Genomic DNA, 19,308 nt, shown 5'->3' on the forward strand with positions numbered 1-19,308 from the left:
ACATGCAAATGTGAGATCAATAGGTACCATTTCTGCATTAAGATAACGGCGCTCCATGCAGTCATGCTGGCCACATGATCTTGGAGGTGTCTACAAACAATGTCAGCTCTTTGGCTTTGAAATGGAGATGAGTACCACCCCCTCCCCCAGAGTAGGACACAAATAGACTTAATGTTAAGGGGAACCTTTACCTTTTTACTAAAGAATACCAGTGAAACGTATACAATACTTGCAAGTTTAGTATCATGTCACGTCATCTAAATCTCTGCATATCTCTGGGGATTCTTCAGATGAGTATGAATCAGTCTCTCATTCAGGGCATTGGCTTTTACATCTCTTTTCATATGCTCCCAACCCAAGCAATTGTTCTCTGGACTCTCCCTTCCCACTAATTCAAGTGAGACTGTTGTAATAGTTGACCATGATCCACATTGGATTCATGGAAGATCCATTATTGAGAGAGTATCTTTCAATCAGTCTACTAATACATTTCACTGGGATCTATGTAGGGGTTGCTAAGTACTGCTCCATATAGTCTGTTATGACTATGACAGCAACTATGACTGACCTATCATTTGTTAATTTAGTTATACTCTAAGGGTACATCTAAAGTAACCACTCAGGTCAGTGTGAAATTGGCAGAAAGGGGGAAAGTAAGTTCACTTCTGTGGATGATTACATGTGAAATCCTGGAACTGTTTTGAGGCCTGGATGATGCTGATACACAAGATAGAGGTTGATCTTGAACAGTGTTCCAGGACTCACAGGATCTGTGGCTTCATGGCCATTATAGAATTGTGTTTTTCCCCAATGCTCCCTGCAACAATGTGTATGAGCAAAGCACCAGAGCACCCATTCCTTTATTGGTTTCACCATGCAACATAATTTACACTTAGGTGCCCGGATTCACATTATGGGTTCTGTTTTATAATATCTCCTCAGCTTCATACCCAGTTTAAAGCCCTTAATGCACAGTTCTATGTGCATGCACAGCATCTAAACAAAGTTTTATCAAACTACCTTCAAACAGCATTAAGTGATCAGTGTAGATGTGCCTTTAATCTATCTTGACTGGACCTAACTTATTTCAACCCTGATTATTTGAATATATCCCTTGTAGACCACATTTTATGAAACAGGATGGATGGTGGAATTTGTGACTTGTAGAAGATGACCATGGTGCCAGAAGCATACTTGTGGTGGCAGTGGCAGTAGAGTATCAGCAGTTGTGATGACTGGAAGATTTACTGTAAATGGGCGATGAATTTTCTTCAGTTTTTAGTCCAGATCTATTTTGAGGTTAGGACTCAACATTTAAAACATCTCCATTCAAGATTAACATTTGAAACAAATTCCTCCCCCCTCACCTCCACCCAAACAGTGGAGCAACCAATCAGCACTATATAATATGAGTAATATGATACTATAAGCAGATGTTACTAAAAGTTTCAAGCAACAAGAAAAGCTTCACAACAAGAAGGCCTTATCTTTTCAGCAGGCTTGGGGTTTTGCCTGAACTTTTAACATATGGCTTATAGTAAATTCTATGAGCTTGTTTCATCTTGAGTTCAAGTTGTAATTATAATTTTTACTCCTTTTTAAGAAAGCAGAATGTGCATGGGTAGAGATCAGATTCATCTCATGCTGAAAAAGGAATGCATAAAATCTTAAGCTTTCTACTAGCTTTAAAAATATAGGTGTGAGCTGACAGATGACAGAATTCAATGACAGTTGAGAAATCCTCTAGAGCTAGCTTTTTTGCAAGCAACAAGAGATACCAGGAAGAGGCAAGAGGGAAAGGAATTTCCAGTATGTGTTTACGTTACACCAGTGTGATTCAACTTGCTGTAATATAGGGATAGGTGAAAATGGAAGAAAACAAAACTGACAGATCTGGCCCTTCTAGCCAAGTGTTTTAAGTTTTCAGCTTTCAAGGAGCTGTTTTTCAATCTTCAAATACATTCAGTTGTGGGTGGATCTAGACAGCCCCTTTATTGCAGAAACTTCCTAAATAAAAAGGGGGCTGGACAACATTCTGGACAACCTGGAATTAATTTGCCACAAACCAGGAAAACTCTGGTTTGTAGCAAATTAATTTGATAGTGGGTTTATTCGGTGCCTTCCTGCAGTCCAGACAGTATTCCCACTGTTTTCCAGGCTAAATTAGCCTGAAAAACGATGGGAATACTCACCCCTTCCACAAAGTCCTAAAGAAACCACTTTAAAAAAATAAAAGTACTTACCGGGCCTCTGTTGCAAAGCTGCCGCAGCTCTCCTAGCACATAGAAATGACATGCCAGGAGAAAGGTGGGGAGGAAAATCACTCCTGCCTCCCCTTTCTCCTGGCATGTCATTTCTATGTGCCAGGAGAACTGTGGCAGCTCTACAATGGGGGTCTGGTGAGTACTTTTATTTTTAAAAGGGGTTTTAAGGGTTTTGAGGAGGGGGGAGTAGAGTATCCCAGTGTCCTCCCAGGCCAGTCCCGGAAGGACATCTGGATGATACCCATCCCAGAAAGCATGCACGTTCTGGGGTGAGTGTGGATAGGGCCCCAGGAACATCTGTGTTTTCAAATGTGGATGCTCCTGGGATAAAGCCCTGTCTGGAAAGGCCCTGTGTCTGGCTTGGTAAATTCAAGTTTGCAGCTTTTTTTTTCTTTAACTGGTAGGTACAAGAAAATGGAACAGTACACATACTGAATGCTATACTATAGTATACTGTATAGTATAGTACTCTACAACAGGGATGCTAATAGAGAAGTTTGCCTACTGCAAATAAGTTTGGTTGTCCTTTAAACACTAATATGTTTTATTTGCCTGAACCTTTTGTGGACTCTAACCCTCTTCATCAGATAAAAACCTATGCCAAAATTTATTAATCTTTAAAATACCATGAGACTTATTTTAATAATAATTTGGTAATCTCAGGCAAGGCAGTATTGGTTTGTTCAAAGAGCCTTTTGTGTTTAGGACCTTCTAGAATGGTCTGTATTTCATCCAGTATAGGATGTAGACCTCAGACATGTCTACACAAATCATGTCTGGTCTCACTCCCCTGTCCAAATCCCAGAGAAAAGAGCAGTTGATTTTCTTTAACTGAAATCTTGCTGCCTTCAATCAACTTAAGAATTCTAAGCAAATTCCCATTGCTTGTGGCTTCTGTGATGAATATGAGCTCACACTGTACTGCTACCCAAAGAATTCCTTGAATTAGTCCATCCATGGTTCTTTGCTCTGGATTGTTGTCCAAAAGGTAAGTGATGATACTTCAAGAGTCTTTCAAGCACATTGAATCTATCTGGAATCCTCCCACAATATGAGCTGTGTTGATAAGCATGACTCATGCCTAAATTTGTGAATAGCTGTCCTCTTGCTATAGCTGTAAAATGATCTTCAAACTGAGAAATAGAGTAATATACCACATCCACACACAAAGACATCTCTTTATAATACACATACAATGGGAGGCGAACATTCTGGAATGACTGAAATGTTATCAATCGTACCTGCTCCCTGTAGTGTTCTGAATTCCACTTCTATTTTTGGCTCATTGCAAAAGGGAGAAGGAGTTTTAAATAGCAAAATACACTGATAGGTTTTCATGAAATTGCCCGTATTTCTATTCATTTAACTCCTCTTTGACATCTTCCCAATGTATTCTAAATGTCTCTTCCTAGAAGGAAGAAGTGACTGCATCCCCAAATTCTTCTTTCCAATTTAGTGCAAGCATACTCTAGAAATACAAAATGTAAAACATCTGGGAATTGTAAAGTCATTAGCAGCAGTCCCCAAACTAAGGCCCATGAGCCAGATCCAGTCCTCAAGGCAATTTTCCAGGCCCATGCTCCTTCACTTACAGCAGCCAGGACCCTTACTGTAGGGAAAGAAAAGAAAGAAAGAGCAGGGAAGGAAAGAAGAGGCGCAAAGAGAGCCATGGGGACACTGTGAGGCAAGCCCCTCTCAGAGTCCCCTTCTCTCCCTCAGTTACTAGCTGTCTACAGTAACAGAGATGATAGTAATGCATGCCCATCTTAAAGACGTAATAGTCATTTTTGTATCCCTAGGAAGCAATTATGTCCAGAAAAAGAAAAATGAACACATTTGCATCACTTGTTGTGACTGTCAGTGACAAATATGGAACCGAACATTAACTGTCTCCTCAGCCAAATGCTCACACTTACAATTGAAATTCTGTTAAGTTTATGTTGGTTTAAATTGTTCTTCATTTTAAATACTATATTGTTCTTTTATGGGGGTTTTGCACTATAAATAAGATATGTGCAGTGTGCATAGGAATTTGTTCAAGTTTTTTTAAAAAAAACTATAGTCCACCCCACCCCCTTAACAGTCTGAGGGAATGTGAACTGGCCCTCTGTTTAAAACGTTTGAGGACCCCCTACCGTAAGGGAATAACAACAAAAACAACAACCTATTTCTAACCTGCACCTCTCTCCCCAAAGGGACTCAGGGTGGCTAAGGGAAGAGAACTTTTAGTGAAAAAACTGGCATATTCAATAATTATTAGCTTCAAACTTTTAAAACCGCTATAACAATATACAATGCTTAATTCATATTTTGGTTAGTATATAAAATTGCATAGATTGTGATGTATTTATGAAATTTGCAACTATGAAAATCTTTAGTAAAACACAATTGTGAAAATAGCCTTGTGACAAATTATGTTAGCCATAAGGCTCCTGTCCCTCACCTTGATCCTACAAACCACTCCACTGGTTTGGATTTGCAACCCTAAAGTAACTAAAATTTTAGATAAGTCAACATGCTTAATTTGGGATTGGATTTTTCTATGGGTGTCCAGCTTCTCTTTAAACCAGTTGTTTTCAACCTGTGGGTGTTTGGGCCTACAACTTCCAGAAATCCCAGCCAGTTTACCAACTGTTAGGATTTCTGGGAGTTGAAGGCCAAAACATCTGGGGACCCACAGGTTGAGAACCACTGCTTTGAACAAATGCTTCTTGGTCAGAGATGTATAATAAAACAAAAATAATAGTTTATGCTATAATAATAATATTTATTTATTTGATCAGTCATATGACCATTTCAAAATAGAACATGAGTAAAAAAAACAAGGCAGCAAGTTTATGGAACAACAGAAGGTTCAACTATCTATCATGACTATGATTATTTCAATGTAACAACTTCTTTTAACATCAATTTAGCAACTTGGTCCTGAATTCTTCACTCAAACCTTTGCTACCACCTCCTGCCCACATACCAAAATCAAACAAACACATTTATCAATTAATCCCAAAGGACCAGTACTCACAAATTGGCCAAAAATGATAAAAACTGTAATTTCAAAGCTCTTTAAAATATAAATAAGCAATTAGTGGGACGCTTGTCTCAAGTAGTGATACACTGTCCACCTTGGAGACAAACAGCAGTAAAAGTAAGTTTGATTCCTTTTCCCTGCACCAAAAAGGAATGGTGGCACTGGATCATGTGGACAGTGGACCAGTTCAAACGAGAACCTGTTTAGCTGTCCATAGCAACCCCAAAGTGTGGAACGGCTCTGGAGTTTTGAGAAATCAGATTGTGTCTATTGACTTACTGGCATAGATAGTATCATTTAGGGAATAGATGACATGAAATTAGAATGAGGAATTTGGGATCAAATTGTTATAACTCTTCCTATTAGTTTCTTAGGAGCAGGAAAATGGTGTTATACTCATGACCCACGGCTGTGGGCCATTAAGTGATAGTGGTCGACTAGACCAGATAGGCCTTTGGCCTGATGATCCACCATTGTTTCCTGTTTGGAAAGAGAGAGAGAAAAACACTATCTGAATCTCTATGCTGCCAGGAACTGCAGAGGCTGATATTTTCTAGAAAAGAGTGAAAATGACCTTAAAATTAAGCAATTAATTGGCTTGAGACAGTTACTTGTTTTTCAGAAGTACTTTTAAAATGTCAGCAAATATTTGGTCTCAAAATTTGTAGATATACAAAATGGAAATAAAGGTGAAATTGGTAAAAAGAAAATGCCGGGTTATTTTTTAGAGGCAATGGTAAATACCAACATGTTCTAATAACAGTGGCCTTTAACAGAGACAGAATTACACTATATAAATCAAGATTCACAAAGTCTGTGACATTTATTATAACAGGCTTCTACATGTTTTCATTGATATTTTCAGATCTACAAAAAAAATGTTTATTAATCAGGTATTAAACTTAGGACCTCATCAGACACTGTGTTCCCTCCATTTCTATACACTTAAAAATTGAGTCCCATGGAGGCCATTAAACAAAGTAAGAACATTCTTTGGGTTGCCTATGTGGCTCAACTTTTGAAGTGTATAGAAATGGAAGGTTTTTAAGATGAGTAGGAATCAATTCCAGTGGTCTCCCTGTACATAGAAATAGTTAAAAGCAGGTAATTTAATGTGGGAATTACACTATATAATGGATGAGAGCTAACAAATTGAAATTGAATCCAGACAAGACAGAGGTCCTACTGGTCAGTCGTAAGGCCGAACAGGGTATAGGGTTACAGCCTGTGCTGGATGGGGTTACACTCCCCCTGAAGACGCAGGTTCGCAGCTTGGGAGTGATCCTGGACTCACCACTGAGCCTGGAACCCCAGGTCTCGGCGGTGGCCAGGAGAGCTTTTGCGCAATTAAAACTTGTGCACCAGTTGCGCCCGTACCTTGGGAAGTCTGATCTGGCCACGGTGGTCCATGCTCTTGTTACATCCCGAATAGACTACTGCAACGCACTCTATGTGGGGTTGCCCTTGAAGACTGTTCAGAAACTTCAACTAGTCCAGTGAGCGGCAGCCAGATTGCTCACTGGAGCGACATACAGGGAGCACACCACCCCCCTGCTATGCCAGCTCCAAAGGCTGCCGGTTCAATTCCGAGCACAATTCAAGGTGCTGGTTTTAACCTACAAAACCCTGTATGGTTCCGGTCCAGTGTATCTGTCTGAACGTATCTCCCTTTACGTCCCACCTCAGAGTTTGAGATCATCTGGGGAGCCCCTGCTCTCGACCCCACCACTGTCACAAGTGAGGCTGGTGGGGACGAGAAGCAGGGCCTTCTCAGTGGTGGCCCCTCACCTGTGGAACTCACTCCCGGGGGAAATCAGAACATCACCATCCCTCCTCTCCTTCAGGAGGAGGGTGAAGACATGGTTGTGGAACCAGGCTTTTGGGCAACCAGGCAATTAAATAAGACAACTAAATAAGACAATCAGATGTGTAAGATCAGCAGGATTGTCGAAGTGGAATCAAAAACAGATCTTTGAGTTAGTGTACACTGATGGGTAGGAGGAAGAATTAGGTTTGTATTGTTCTTATTGTTTTTATCGATTTTATAGATTTTATTGAGATAATGGCTTGAATTGTGGGTACTTTGAATTGTTGTACTTTTGTGATGATTGTTTGTGTGGCAGGCACCTAAGTGTGCCTTGCTGTTGTGAGCCGCCCTGGGTCCCCTTCGGGGTGAGAAGGGCGGGGTACAAGAACCCCAAATAAATAATAAATAAATAAATGGGACGGGAAGTGTTGTGTTTCTCTTTCTTCAATCTGTTAAGCTGGTGGTTCACTTAGAAGTGCAAAGAGGTTGTCCTGTTTGTAAATTATTTGGTTCCTGTAAAGATGGAATGCTATGGAACAGAAGACAAAGAAAATGATTCTGAATGCTCCCACACCTTCCACCCCTTTGTGGGATGAAGTATTTAAGATTATAATTCTGGATATTCAGAGTCTTGCTTTCATCTTTTTTAGGTCTAGGTATCAATGTTAAATGGAGTTTGCAAATAAGTTGTTGCTGCTGCTAGTACTGGACACATCAAATCACTGTGCCCCTCTAAAGTTTTCATCAGGATTGTTTTCCAACCTGGGACTTTCTGCATGCAAGGAAGATGCACTACAACTGAGCCTCCTTCCAGAATACAGATATCCCCAGGTAGACCTGTCTTGACTAGATACTAATCACAAAGTATAGCTTTCCATTAATGAAATGAGGACTAGATAGACAATGTCAAGGTCACACGAAGATAGCGTAAGAAACATATGGTTCTAGCTCAGCAATGGACTGACTAAGTTTCAAGCAGGGTCTTTTTTCTAAATTGATCTATAGGTGCCAGGAATTGAACCTGGGATATTTTGCATTTAAAACATGGATACTGCATGGGTTTTCTCATATGGTTGAATGCAAAGAAGAACTATAGATACTGTATAACATCAGAGTATTATTGGTTTCTTCCAGATGTCATGAAACTCAATTTTTCAAATCCCATACTGTTAGCCATTATGGCTTAAAATTGCCAGGTTTTGTAATGTCAGAGATATACAACTGGTATTCTACACCAGTTACTCAGTTATGTATGGATGACTAAATGATATAGAAAGATATGTTGTTTCATGAGTATCCCTCCATTTTGCTTCCATATATAAGGTCATTCTGAATAAGTAACATTTCCCAGGATGGCTTTGTCATTCTCATTAATTCACCTACCTGCCACATTTAAATTTAGCAAGATTTTTCAAGTTCACATTATGCTAAAAGGCTGGGCCACTGGAAATGCAATTTAGTTACTAATCCCCAATCTGGTGGAGAGTACAGACTTTTACTTATATCTGAAGATATCCTTATGCAGCTTAGCAAAAGCCTCATATGACTAGAATATACTATTTATATTGAAAAACTATAGAGTGCACATGTATGTGTGTGTATATATACACACACTTCCCCTGAAAAGTAGTATCTATTGGGTTCCCATTGCATATTGTCTTATTAACTTGTCTGAATTATTTGGAAAAAAGCAAAAAACAGAGGCAACACATGCACAAAAGTGTATACACAGTAGAAGGTGGCAATGTTCGGTACAGAGGAGAGTCATCTGTTGCAGTTTCTCTTCTTCAAGCATTCAGTCCAAGTCCCATTTAAATATAAAGAACAATTAAAAAGCAAAGCACAGAGTCTGAAACTGCCAATCAAAAGTTACCACCTGGGCAGCAAAACTAAGCAAACACACTGGTGTTCAGTGAATCCATTCTATTTCTATCTAAAATACACATTTGTTGCTAGACATAAATAAATTTTCTTGCATCCTCTTCTTTTCTAGGAAGGAGTGGTTTCCTTGTTTTTATTGTTTCATTGCATACCAGGTACACATAATCATCTCCATTAATTTATTTGTATCTGATTTTTCCTTACAAAATTATGCTTAAAGCAGCTTACAACAACTGGAAAATATAATAAAGTTAACATGGGATATGTCCAAGCCAAAGTGCTCATTAATCAATGTATATCAGACATAGAGTGCCAATTGGATCTAGCCAGCACCCCCAAGCTTTATTCTCAACAAAGCCAGTAGGTACCTTGCCTCCCCTATGATATACTTAACTAATCTATAGGTCCCCAACCATCTTGCCTTTACTTTAGCATGATGTCATGCTCTCCCATCACCTGTACTCAAGGTTCAATATCAGAAGTCCCCCACTCAGAATCAAATAAGATTTCCAAATGATTAATAAAAAGAAGATATATTTAAATATGCTAGTCAAAGCATCTCAAACTGAAAAAAGTCTTTCTAAATTAAACAATCAGTATTTATACCAAGATCTAAAAATGTCAAGTGGCATCAAAAATAATGTATGTAAAATAAAAGTAATTTGGATCAAAAATAATGATCCAAAGCTAACCTAAAGATTAGAACCTAAACAAGACCATATCTTGATGATCTCTTGGCACCTATAATAGAAGTAGGATAACCTTCACAGTTGGAGTCATTCAGGGTCCCACCCCATCAAGGAAGGTGGAAACAAGCTCAAAGAAGAGGGATAAAATATTGCAGGATACTCATCCAGAAGGTTTCCTTCAAACTAAAAATCCCACACACAACTTCTAAGTTTTGCCCATTCAGCATAGATGGAGATTCTAGACATGTTCAGCTAAGGGTACCTAGAACCTTCCATGTGATCAAGAACACTCATAATTCAGAGTACCTTACTTTGATTTTGCTTGTTTCCTGATAATTTCTTGTTCAGTGAATGCACAAAAGGCACAAAACTCTGACAATAATATTTCAAAGAATTACTTGAGTATAAGATAAACAAAGGGCATCACTGAAGCTAGAAATCAAATCACATCAAGACAGTTTAATTCATCAGCTTTGATAAATTTCATGCCCAAGCAAAAAGCCTCAGGGGAGGCAGCACTTGCATAAATTATAGAAAATAGACATTAAAATGACAGGATGGATCTTATCTGTGTTTCTGCAGATATTATGCATTAGTTAGATTTTTAATTAGCAGCTGCTAAATTTAAGACCGATGGAGAAGAAAGAGAAAGGGGATGATAAGATGAGGACAAGGAGGATGAAGAGAGGAACAACAAGTGAAAAAAAACCTACACTGAATTACACGCAGCCTCTATCAAGAGTCAATGGGACTTTAGTTTGGAGCATAAACATTTGGTGTTGAGAGGTGCACATTACAGAATCAGATTAGTATTCAGAGGGCCTATGCTAACCTTTTCTCTGGGTTGGCTATTGATTCTTACAGTACAGAAAGGACTTCCTGTTCCATAAAAGCCATGTTCATTGAACCAGATCTTCCTAGCATCTAATATAGTCCTTCTGTGTCTTAGATTAGCAACAACAACAGCAACAGCAACACGAATATGCTGATGAGAGTTATTGGCCACAGTTTCCCCACCTTTGTCTTAGATTGACTATAAAATAACTTCAGCAGCTTTACCTTTCACCACTATAATTTATTGCTGATAAAAAAAACCTCTTGGCATAATAGCAAAGCAATAACTACAGCACTAGCTGGCATCAAAAGACTAACTTCCTTATGTAAGGCCATGAGAACTTCATTAAGAAACAAGCTACTGGACATCTTTTAAGCAGCAGGTTACTAGTAATTCCTAGTAATTGAGTCATTTTTTACTTTCGGAATACTATTTAATTCCTCAGTCGTATATATGGGAAATGATTTATAGCATTTGCTGCCTACTGGCACAGGCAGGCTCTTTTTTATTTTTTTGCAAAGCTTCATATACTGACCTTGAGAAATATCCTTTGTGCTACTCTACTTACATAAGCACCACAGAAACCTAACCAGTATGAAAAAAGATCCTTAGACTAGGTGTTCAATCACAGGATTGCATACATCCCATATACATACATCTCATATGTAGCCCAGTGTGGCATGCAAGTCATACCAATGGGGTTAAGTTCACATGCTGCATCATGAAGTTTATATACAAGAAGTCTATGAGATGGCTAGAAAAGGTAGATGACCCTGAGAAACTGCATCAGTAGCAAAAAAAACATACTTTGTTTATGTCCTGTGCAACTGTCGTGTGCCTCGTGTTTCTTCTGAGATGTATTAGTCCCCCACAGGCAGGGATCCATCTTCAGATGACAGGTAAAAGGTAGTAAACTGAAATGTCTCTTTGACTACTACTTTTCCATACTTGCCCAGAAAAAGTCTTCTTTGGGTTTCCTGATTATGTTGGAGAACTACAACCTGCAGTGACGGAAGACATAGATTTCTCAAGCTATCTTGAAGATGTGGATATCTTTAAGGAAGAGAAGAATCTGTCTTGCTATGTTTTAAAGCTATTGAAAAAAAAAGATTAGCACAAGTTCACAACTTCCCAGTGTCTACAATATGATTGGGAAACATGTGTCCCTCCATATGTTTTGGGCTGCAATTCTCATTACCTCTAATAACTGGCTTTATTGACTGGGGCCGGCAGGAGCTGTTTTAGCAACATATAGAGGACAACAATTTCCTCAGATCAGGTCTACCAAATAGTCAGTGTGAGTTGTGATATGGAACACTCCCCTTCCCTATTTGTACAAGTGGGTAGGGTGACTCAGAAGGAGGTTAAGGGGTTGAAGAGGTGTACTTTCAGGGGAATAAATAAGCCTGCCACCTTTTCATTTGTGTAGAAAGTGAAAGGATTGCTACTTCACCTGAGAGGTATAGCTGATGGACGTTCCATTTCTAAAAAGTCATTACAAAATAAATAGTGCAAAAGGTTTTCAGTATTGTACTGGCATGAATGTCACAGGGACTTGTCAGTTGGTACACAGCCTAAAGGAACCAGATCCTGTTTGATCTTGGAAGATAAGAAGGGTCAGTTCTTGATAGTACTTGTATGGGAGAATGTTAATGAACACCAGGTGCTGTTGGTTGTATTTCAAAAGAAAGAACTGGCAAAACCACTTCAGAGTATTCCTTGCCTAAGAAAACCCTATGAAATTCATGTCACAATATATGAGCAAGCAACTTGAAGGCCCAAGCACTCACAAACACAGTCCATTCACTGTCACAGCCTATATCCTATATCCTATGTGCACTAGAGAAAAAAAATCCGCTTAAAATCTGGTTTCTGCTTCCTGCAGAATTCTGAGGTTTGTAGTTTAGGGAGGAGCCTTTAACAAACCCCAGAATTCAGCCAGAGGCAGAAAACAGATTTTAAGTGTGTTTTGTTTCTCTAGTGTGATGAAGTGGTAGGTGGACAAAATAACAGTTTCCCAGATACAAATATTTGTGTATTGCCCAATGTGATTGGGGCAGTGATCCCATTTCAACTTTTCATATAGACTCTAAGAGAGCTACCCAAGATGAGCCCTATCCTCAGAACTGGTTCAGCAGATTGGTCCTTAAAAGCTAAACTAAAACAAGAAGAAAATCCACTTCCCCACTGACATGGACACCCACTAGCTGCCATTGCAAAATGTTACAGTCTGAATCCTCAGAGGATGCAGCTGCAACACTGCAAGGAAAAAGCATAGACTTCCCCCCTCCCCAAATTAGCCAGCTTCCTGTATGTAATAATTAAATTACTGTCACAAAATATCTCAAGTTTTTTGTTGAATTACCTCCTCCCCTCACCCCCAACACAGCATACGATCTGCCAGCAAAAGATCTCCAAAACCTCTGGAGCTATTTACAGCATACTCAATTTAAAACTGAAAATCTGCCCAATAGTTCTCCTTTCTCATTTACATGGGACCAATTGGCATCACTAGATGGGTGTGGGAAACACAGTCTGCACTGGGCAAAACTATCAGAGGGGGTGACACAAAATGACTATACATTATTGTGCAGTGTTTTAGCAAATATGTATTACTTTTATAGAAAAAAATAAACCTGTAGGTAAATATAAGCACAACATCTTTTATAGGCCTTGAACACATATTGCATCAATATTAACCAGCTATCTGGTTAATATTCTGTTATGGGAGACAAGGGTTAAAACTCCATACTCTTTGAACTTTCTAATGTGCATGCACTTCAGTCAGACCTATCATTATTTCCCAATTTGTAATGATGTTTCAAATGACACAGGTCTCCACAGACTCTGAACACATGTCATAGTTTCTGTTTGTTAGTCACTGATTTTGTCACTACATTCAGTTACATATGGGAATTACGATTAATGAGAAACAATAATGCAAAAGACATTACTAAGGATTCTGTATGGTCTGGTATAGGAGGAGTTCAATGGGAGTGATACCATGAGTTACTGCAGCAAGTAACATGAACTCTAATGAAGCCACTGCATCATTCATTCATTCCTTGTGAAAGTGAAGAAGGTGCAGCTGGAGATTTGAGAGCACAGGTGAGGTTCCAATGTGTTTTTGTAGTTGTATCCTCTTGAATACCTTACACACATAAATAACTTGAATACAAACACATCAGCTTGCTTCCTGCAATTCATAAGGCTGGATGTGAAAATATTTGTAAATGTCAAATAGTCCTTTACATGATGGCCAGGCTGTTGACTAGCACATGCCTCCCTTGTAAACAATAGCTTTCTGCCACTGTTTCAAAGTGCAGGTTATGTCCAAAAAGGCCCTACGTGAAATGGGAACCAATAATTTGAAAGACTGTATTATCCTTTTAAAAGCTTGCTAGATTTGATGATCTTTGGGAAGGGCCTTCTCTCAATTCAGTCCCCTTTAAATGCAAGTGCCTTGTGTGTGTAAGGAAGGTCTTTTAAAACATCTTTTGTCAGAAAGGTAGATACAAATAACATAAGTAAACACATGCTATATTTTCAAAGAAAGACACAATTCACTCCTGCTTCAATTGGACAGTCTTCATGGAAACCAAATCCCTGGGAAATGAATGTGATACGTAACAATGTACAAGGAAATTGGGTTTTCAGAGTGAAAACTATAGAGGTCTCTTGGATTTTTGTAGGTTGTATAGAAATTTCAACAAGTATAGAAATTTCAACAAGTATTGATTGTTGTCCGGTTGCATGACAAGCAACAACTGCTGATTTTTCTTCTCTGACACAACTATTAAAAGTACAGGAACCCCCTTTAATTTCATTGGCAACCCTAGAAAAAACACTTCCAGTAATTTTCTGTCTTTAGAATGGTGTGGTGAATTTGTCATACCTGTTTAAGATATGAGAGAGAGAGAGAGAGAGAGCTGGGCCATATGTTTTATTCCAGTGTTCTATACACCTGTGAAAAATAGCTAATAATAATAATAATAATAATAATAATAATAATAATACTTTATTTATATTCTGTCCTATCTTCCCTTGGGGATGTAGGGCTGATTCCAACAAACAAAAAGGCAAACATTCAATGCCTCAATGACAATAAGTACAAATATAATAACCCAGAATAACCCTACATAAAAGGCATCTTAAACATAACAATTATAACTTAAATAAACATAATCTATCAAAAAATTATAACGAACATAAAATGTGAACATAAGGCATCCAAATTAATTTACAAAAGCAGCATGAAGGTTCATAGATGTGTGCAATGATTGTATGGGCAATGATGTTAAATGGGCTAATGTGGTCTAACAAGGTCCGAATGCATTTATACTTTCCAATCAGCAGTGTGGTAATAGTCTTTTTTCATCTAATCCTCCTCCTCTCCATATGCTTGTGAGCTGTCTTTTGAAGGAGAGAAGGGAAGGGGCCACCTTTATCTCGTTAGGGAGGGAGTTCCAGAGGAGGGGGGCAATCATGGAGAAGGCCTTCTCTCTCGTTCCCACCAGCCATACTTGAGATGGAGTGGAACCGAGAACAGGGCCTCCTCAGATGACTGCAGTGCCCAAGTTGGTTTGTAGGCAGATATGTGGTTAGTCAAATAGCCTGGACTCGAGTCAACTAGGGATTTGAAGGTAATGACCAGCACTTTGTATAACCCAGAAGAAGACTAGCAGCCAGTAGTGCTGCCGTAGCATTGGAGTGGATCTCTCCCTGTAGAGGGCTCCAGTTAGTAATCTAGCTGATGATTGCTGAACCAGTTGAAGCTTCTGTCTTCAAAGGCAGCCCCACACAGAGAGCATTGCAGTAGGCTAGGCAGGATGTGACTAAGGCATGGACTACCATGGACAAGTTTGTTGTCTCAAGGTATGGGTGCAGGTGGTGCACAAGCTTTAATTGTGCAAAGGTGCTCCAGGCCACTACTGACACCTGGGGTTCCAGGGTCAATGATGAGTCTAGGATCACCCCCAGACTGCGAACCTGTGTCTTCAGAGGGAGTGTGACTCCATCCAACACAGGTTGTAATCCCACACCCCAATCCACCTGCCAACTGACCAGGAGTGCCTCTGTCTTGTCTAGATTTACAGTCTGTGGAACTCCGTCTAAAGTATCATGTTTGGACTCTGGAGGAACATAGATATATCATTTACATGAAGGCCCATATGAATGTTAGTTTTACAATGCAGTTTTTCCCAGGTGTTGAAGTCCCACAGGAGTACAGATAAATTGTGCATGGTAATCCATCCTCTGGTAGCCATCATATTAGATTAATAAAATACATTAGTACATTGCTCTGTTGATATTTCTTCCTGTATTGTGCAACTTCCATTTTAGTGACTTCCAAAATCCATATCAGCTCTGTCTTGAGGCCTGATCAGAAGATGGGATCGCAGTGCTATAATTGTGCATGGTGAAAGGATCCCTGGCTGCCCACACTATGTGATGCAAGACAGGTGGGGACTGAAGAAAGGGTCTTCTTGGTAATGATACCTCACTCTTGCCTCAGGTAGATCAAGCTTGTGCCTATATTGACATAATTTTTAGTAAAGATACATCTTGATATTTTAAAACACGTTGTTGAAATGCTCTACAATTGCAAGATGACTCAATACAAAGCACCTCCTCATTTCCCAAGACATGAAGTCAATACAATGACAAGAAGTGAAAGAATAGTTTTTAAATAGAATCTCAAAGAATAACATGTTTGGTTGGGTTTAAAATGGTATTTGGGGATAATTTTGGAGTTCAAATGGAAAGGAATGACTTTGAGAAATGCATGGCTTCAACAAGTTTTCATCGAAGCTGAACTGATGGTAGCTGTTGCTTAAGGCCTACATCTCTAAAAGACAGCTCTTTTCAGGAGATTTATTGTCATTCTCATGGAATAGTTTTGAAATGGTCACAGAAGCAGCTGTTTTAATATATACACTCTTCTTTTAGACTGGCATGCTGAAATGTGAACATTTCCCATCATGAAAAGAAAGATAAAAGAGAAGTTATAACAGTGATAATTTTAAAATAAATTCAAGTTGAGACATCCAAATCAAAAGAGAGCCCAGATGTTGAAGGCCTAGGTATCTTGAATATTCTGCTGGAAATAGTTACAAACACCAACCAGAGATCAAAAGCACCCCTTTTCCAAATATTCACATATCTATTTTTTCCCTCTTGGATTTATTCGTAAAGCAGTACTTTCATTTTTGTTTCAGGGTCCCCCACCATTTAGGTTGGTGAGAATAAGAGGCAAATAAGGTAAGGATTGCAATGTCCTTTGTTTGTATCCTATGAAAAATCACAACAAGGAGAATATTAGAAGCAAGATAAATATCACCCTTTCTTTGTCGAGGGAGTGGATAAAAGGGAAGTGAGTGCAGGAAGTGATTGTACAAGCATTTCCCAAATAATACATGAGAAAAAGAGGAGGATCCTTGTGCCCCCATGAATACACCAAAAATGGAGCTTATGTCATGTTGGAGGAGGCTCTCAGGAGGACGCAAGGGGCAAATGCTTGCCTACCTTGGCCTCTCCAACCTGCTCAGGCCACAGCTATTTGGGGGGAGACACCAGTTCAGCAGCCCTGTGCTTACTTACCACTGCGGTAATCCTTGCTTCCCATTCCATCCCCCACCACAGTGTTTCTGAGCATCCTTCCTCCTCTCCCTCCAGCTGCCCTGGCATTGCATTCTTGTCATGCAAACACACAGAGGCACATTGGAGGAGCGGGGGGGGGGGGGGCAGAAGGAAGGAAAGAAGAGGCCCCTTGCCACCTCAGTGTCAGCATTTGCGTAGGAGAGAGCTCCAACTGTGGGCTGGGAGCCAGGGATCCCAGATGTGCACCTCCTTTGACTCAAAAGCCGCCTCTGCATGCCATCACTGCCCATGCACACCCCCCCCCCCCCCGCTCTCATGGCGAGAGGAATGTGGAATCCCTTGAGGTAGGTGCCTTGGGCCCAGGAGGCAAAACAAAAGACACGGCCAGGCTGTGCAGAACGCCGGCATCTCTCCTTAAGGTCTCTCTCTCTCTCTCTCTCTCTCTCCCAAGGCAGAGACAGCTATGGCTGCCTAGAGGCACCGCATGCCCAAGCGGGGTCTGCGTAAAGAAGCCAGGGGCGCACTGCAAACAGGGAGGGGGTGGCATCTCCCCTCTCCGACATCCCATCTCCCTCCCCCCCCCCCCTTTGGATCCAACCCTTCTTTTCCTCCCTTGTGGGGCATCATGATGATGAGTAGGCATTGCATCTATCCAGAGGCAGAAGAAGCGCAATAGAAAGCGGCGGGGAGGGGAGGGGAGGGGGCCCCGCGAGCATCCTCCCTATCTCCCCGTTGTGCCCCTTCTCACCCACCGCGCCCTCCCCATCGCGGGAGACGAAGCGTGGCTTACCCGTGGATGAGGGAGCAGAGCAGGAGCGTCCGCAGGATCATTTTGAAGGCAGGAGAGGAAGGCTCCAGCGCGGAGAGGCTGGCTGGCTGGGGAGGACTGGCTCTCATGCTCCCTCTCGCCTTCCTCGCACACATCTCCGCCCTCCCCCCTCGCCTTCCTTTCCGGAGACGTCTCCTTCTCGATTTCGGGAGTTGTAGTTCGGGTGCCGCCGCGCCGCTCTCCCCCTCCCTCCCTCCCTCCCTCCCGTTACCAGGTCCCGTGGCTGGGCTGGCCAGGAGACATGGCTCGGGCTGGCGCGCTCCCAGCTGTCTGCTTAATATTCGGCTCTGGGGAGGCAGGGGTTAACCCTCCAGGTTGGCATCAAGCGCTTGGACTGTTTTGCCGAAACGGAGAGGCTTGAATTGGGACGCGAATGGCGAGGGAGGGAGGCAGGCAGGCAGGCAGGCAGGGAGGGAGGCAGGGAGGGAGGCGGCGGGTGTCGGAGGGGCCCGCGGAGGCGCGCTCCCGAGGCCAGGCAGCCCTCCGCCCGGGAAAAACGAGAAGCGGGGGAGGGGGGCGCACGGCGGATTGGGGGGCGGGGCGGGGGTGCCAAGGGAGGCACAGCCTTGGGATTTCAAGCCGGAGGTCAAAGTGGAAACGATGCGCTGTTCTGCAGCCGCAGATTTCAAGGCATGCGTGGTTCCGACCGGGCTTCGGGAGGCTGGCTCCCTCCACCCGCCTCCCTGGGAGGCACAGGCACTGCCCGCCTGCTTTGGGGGAGCGCTCCCCGCGGAGCCCCCCTTGCCCAGCCCCCCCCCCCCCCCGTTCCCTTTCCTCGGAGCCTTCCTTGCGCTTGGTGGCAAGAGAGGAGGACCCGCAGCAGCGCAATGGTGGCCGTTGCTAAGCAACCCCAGCGGTTCGGAACAGCCGGGGAGGGGGAGAACCATTTTGGGGAGGTCTTGCCCGTGTGGTGCCCATCACTACCTTACAGGAACGAGAGAAAGAGAAAAGGCCCTCCGGATCTCCTCATCTCTCCTCTCTCTCCAGCCTAATAGGAAGATTCACATCATGGCCCAGTGAGCAGGGAAACTAGCCTGGGTGACTCACTTGGGCACCAGCCGGGCAAGGGACCTCCATGAGGCATCAGTGTACTCGATTTAAAAAGCTTGGCTGATCTTCTTTCAGCCAATGGGTTTGGTATGGGTGGGAGAGTGATAGGGCTCAGTCGGCACCTTGTCCATGGTGCTGAATTGTCCATGGTGCTGAATTCTACTGCAGCCCCGAGGTTTACCACTCCAGATGAATCATTGGGCTCTTCCAGGCAGGCCCTATAGCCCAGGATCTGATTCCGGGTTTTCTGCTTTAATTTGGATTATATGAGTCTGCACTGCCAGATAATCTGGGATAAACAGAAGGGCCATAGATTCCTAGAGTT

General features: G+C 41.7%; 1 protein-coding gene across 3 annotated transcripts in view; it reads right to left on the minus strand.

Annotated features, from left to right (window-relative positions):
• Window positions 1-18,350, minus strand: part of GABRG2 (gamma-aminobutyric acid type A receptor subunit gamma2) — an 82,164-nt gene extending 63,814 nt beyond the window's left edge. For 2 of the 3 annotated variants that reach the window (XM_067463730.1, XM_060764982.2), the window contains exon 1: window positions 17,895-18,350. In XM_067463730.1, coding sequence (XP_067319831.1) covers window positions 17,895-18,028 — 134 coding nt within the window. In that variant the 5' untranslated portion in view covers window positions 18,029-18,350. Of the gene's footprint in view, window positions 1-17,104; window positions 17,197-17,894 lie in introns of those variants that run through there. The other variant, XM_060764980.2, reaches the window with a different exon arrangement.
• Window positions 18,351-19,308: the final 958 nt, after the last annotated feature.

Source organism: Anolis sagrei, chromosome 2, assembly GCF_037176765.1.
Source record: "Anolis sagrei isolate rAnoSag1 chromosome 2, rAnoSag1.mat, whole genome shotgun sequence".
Lineage (NCBI taxonomy): Eukaryota > Metazoa > Chordata > Lepidosauria > Squamata > Dactyloidae > Anolis > Anolis sagrei.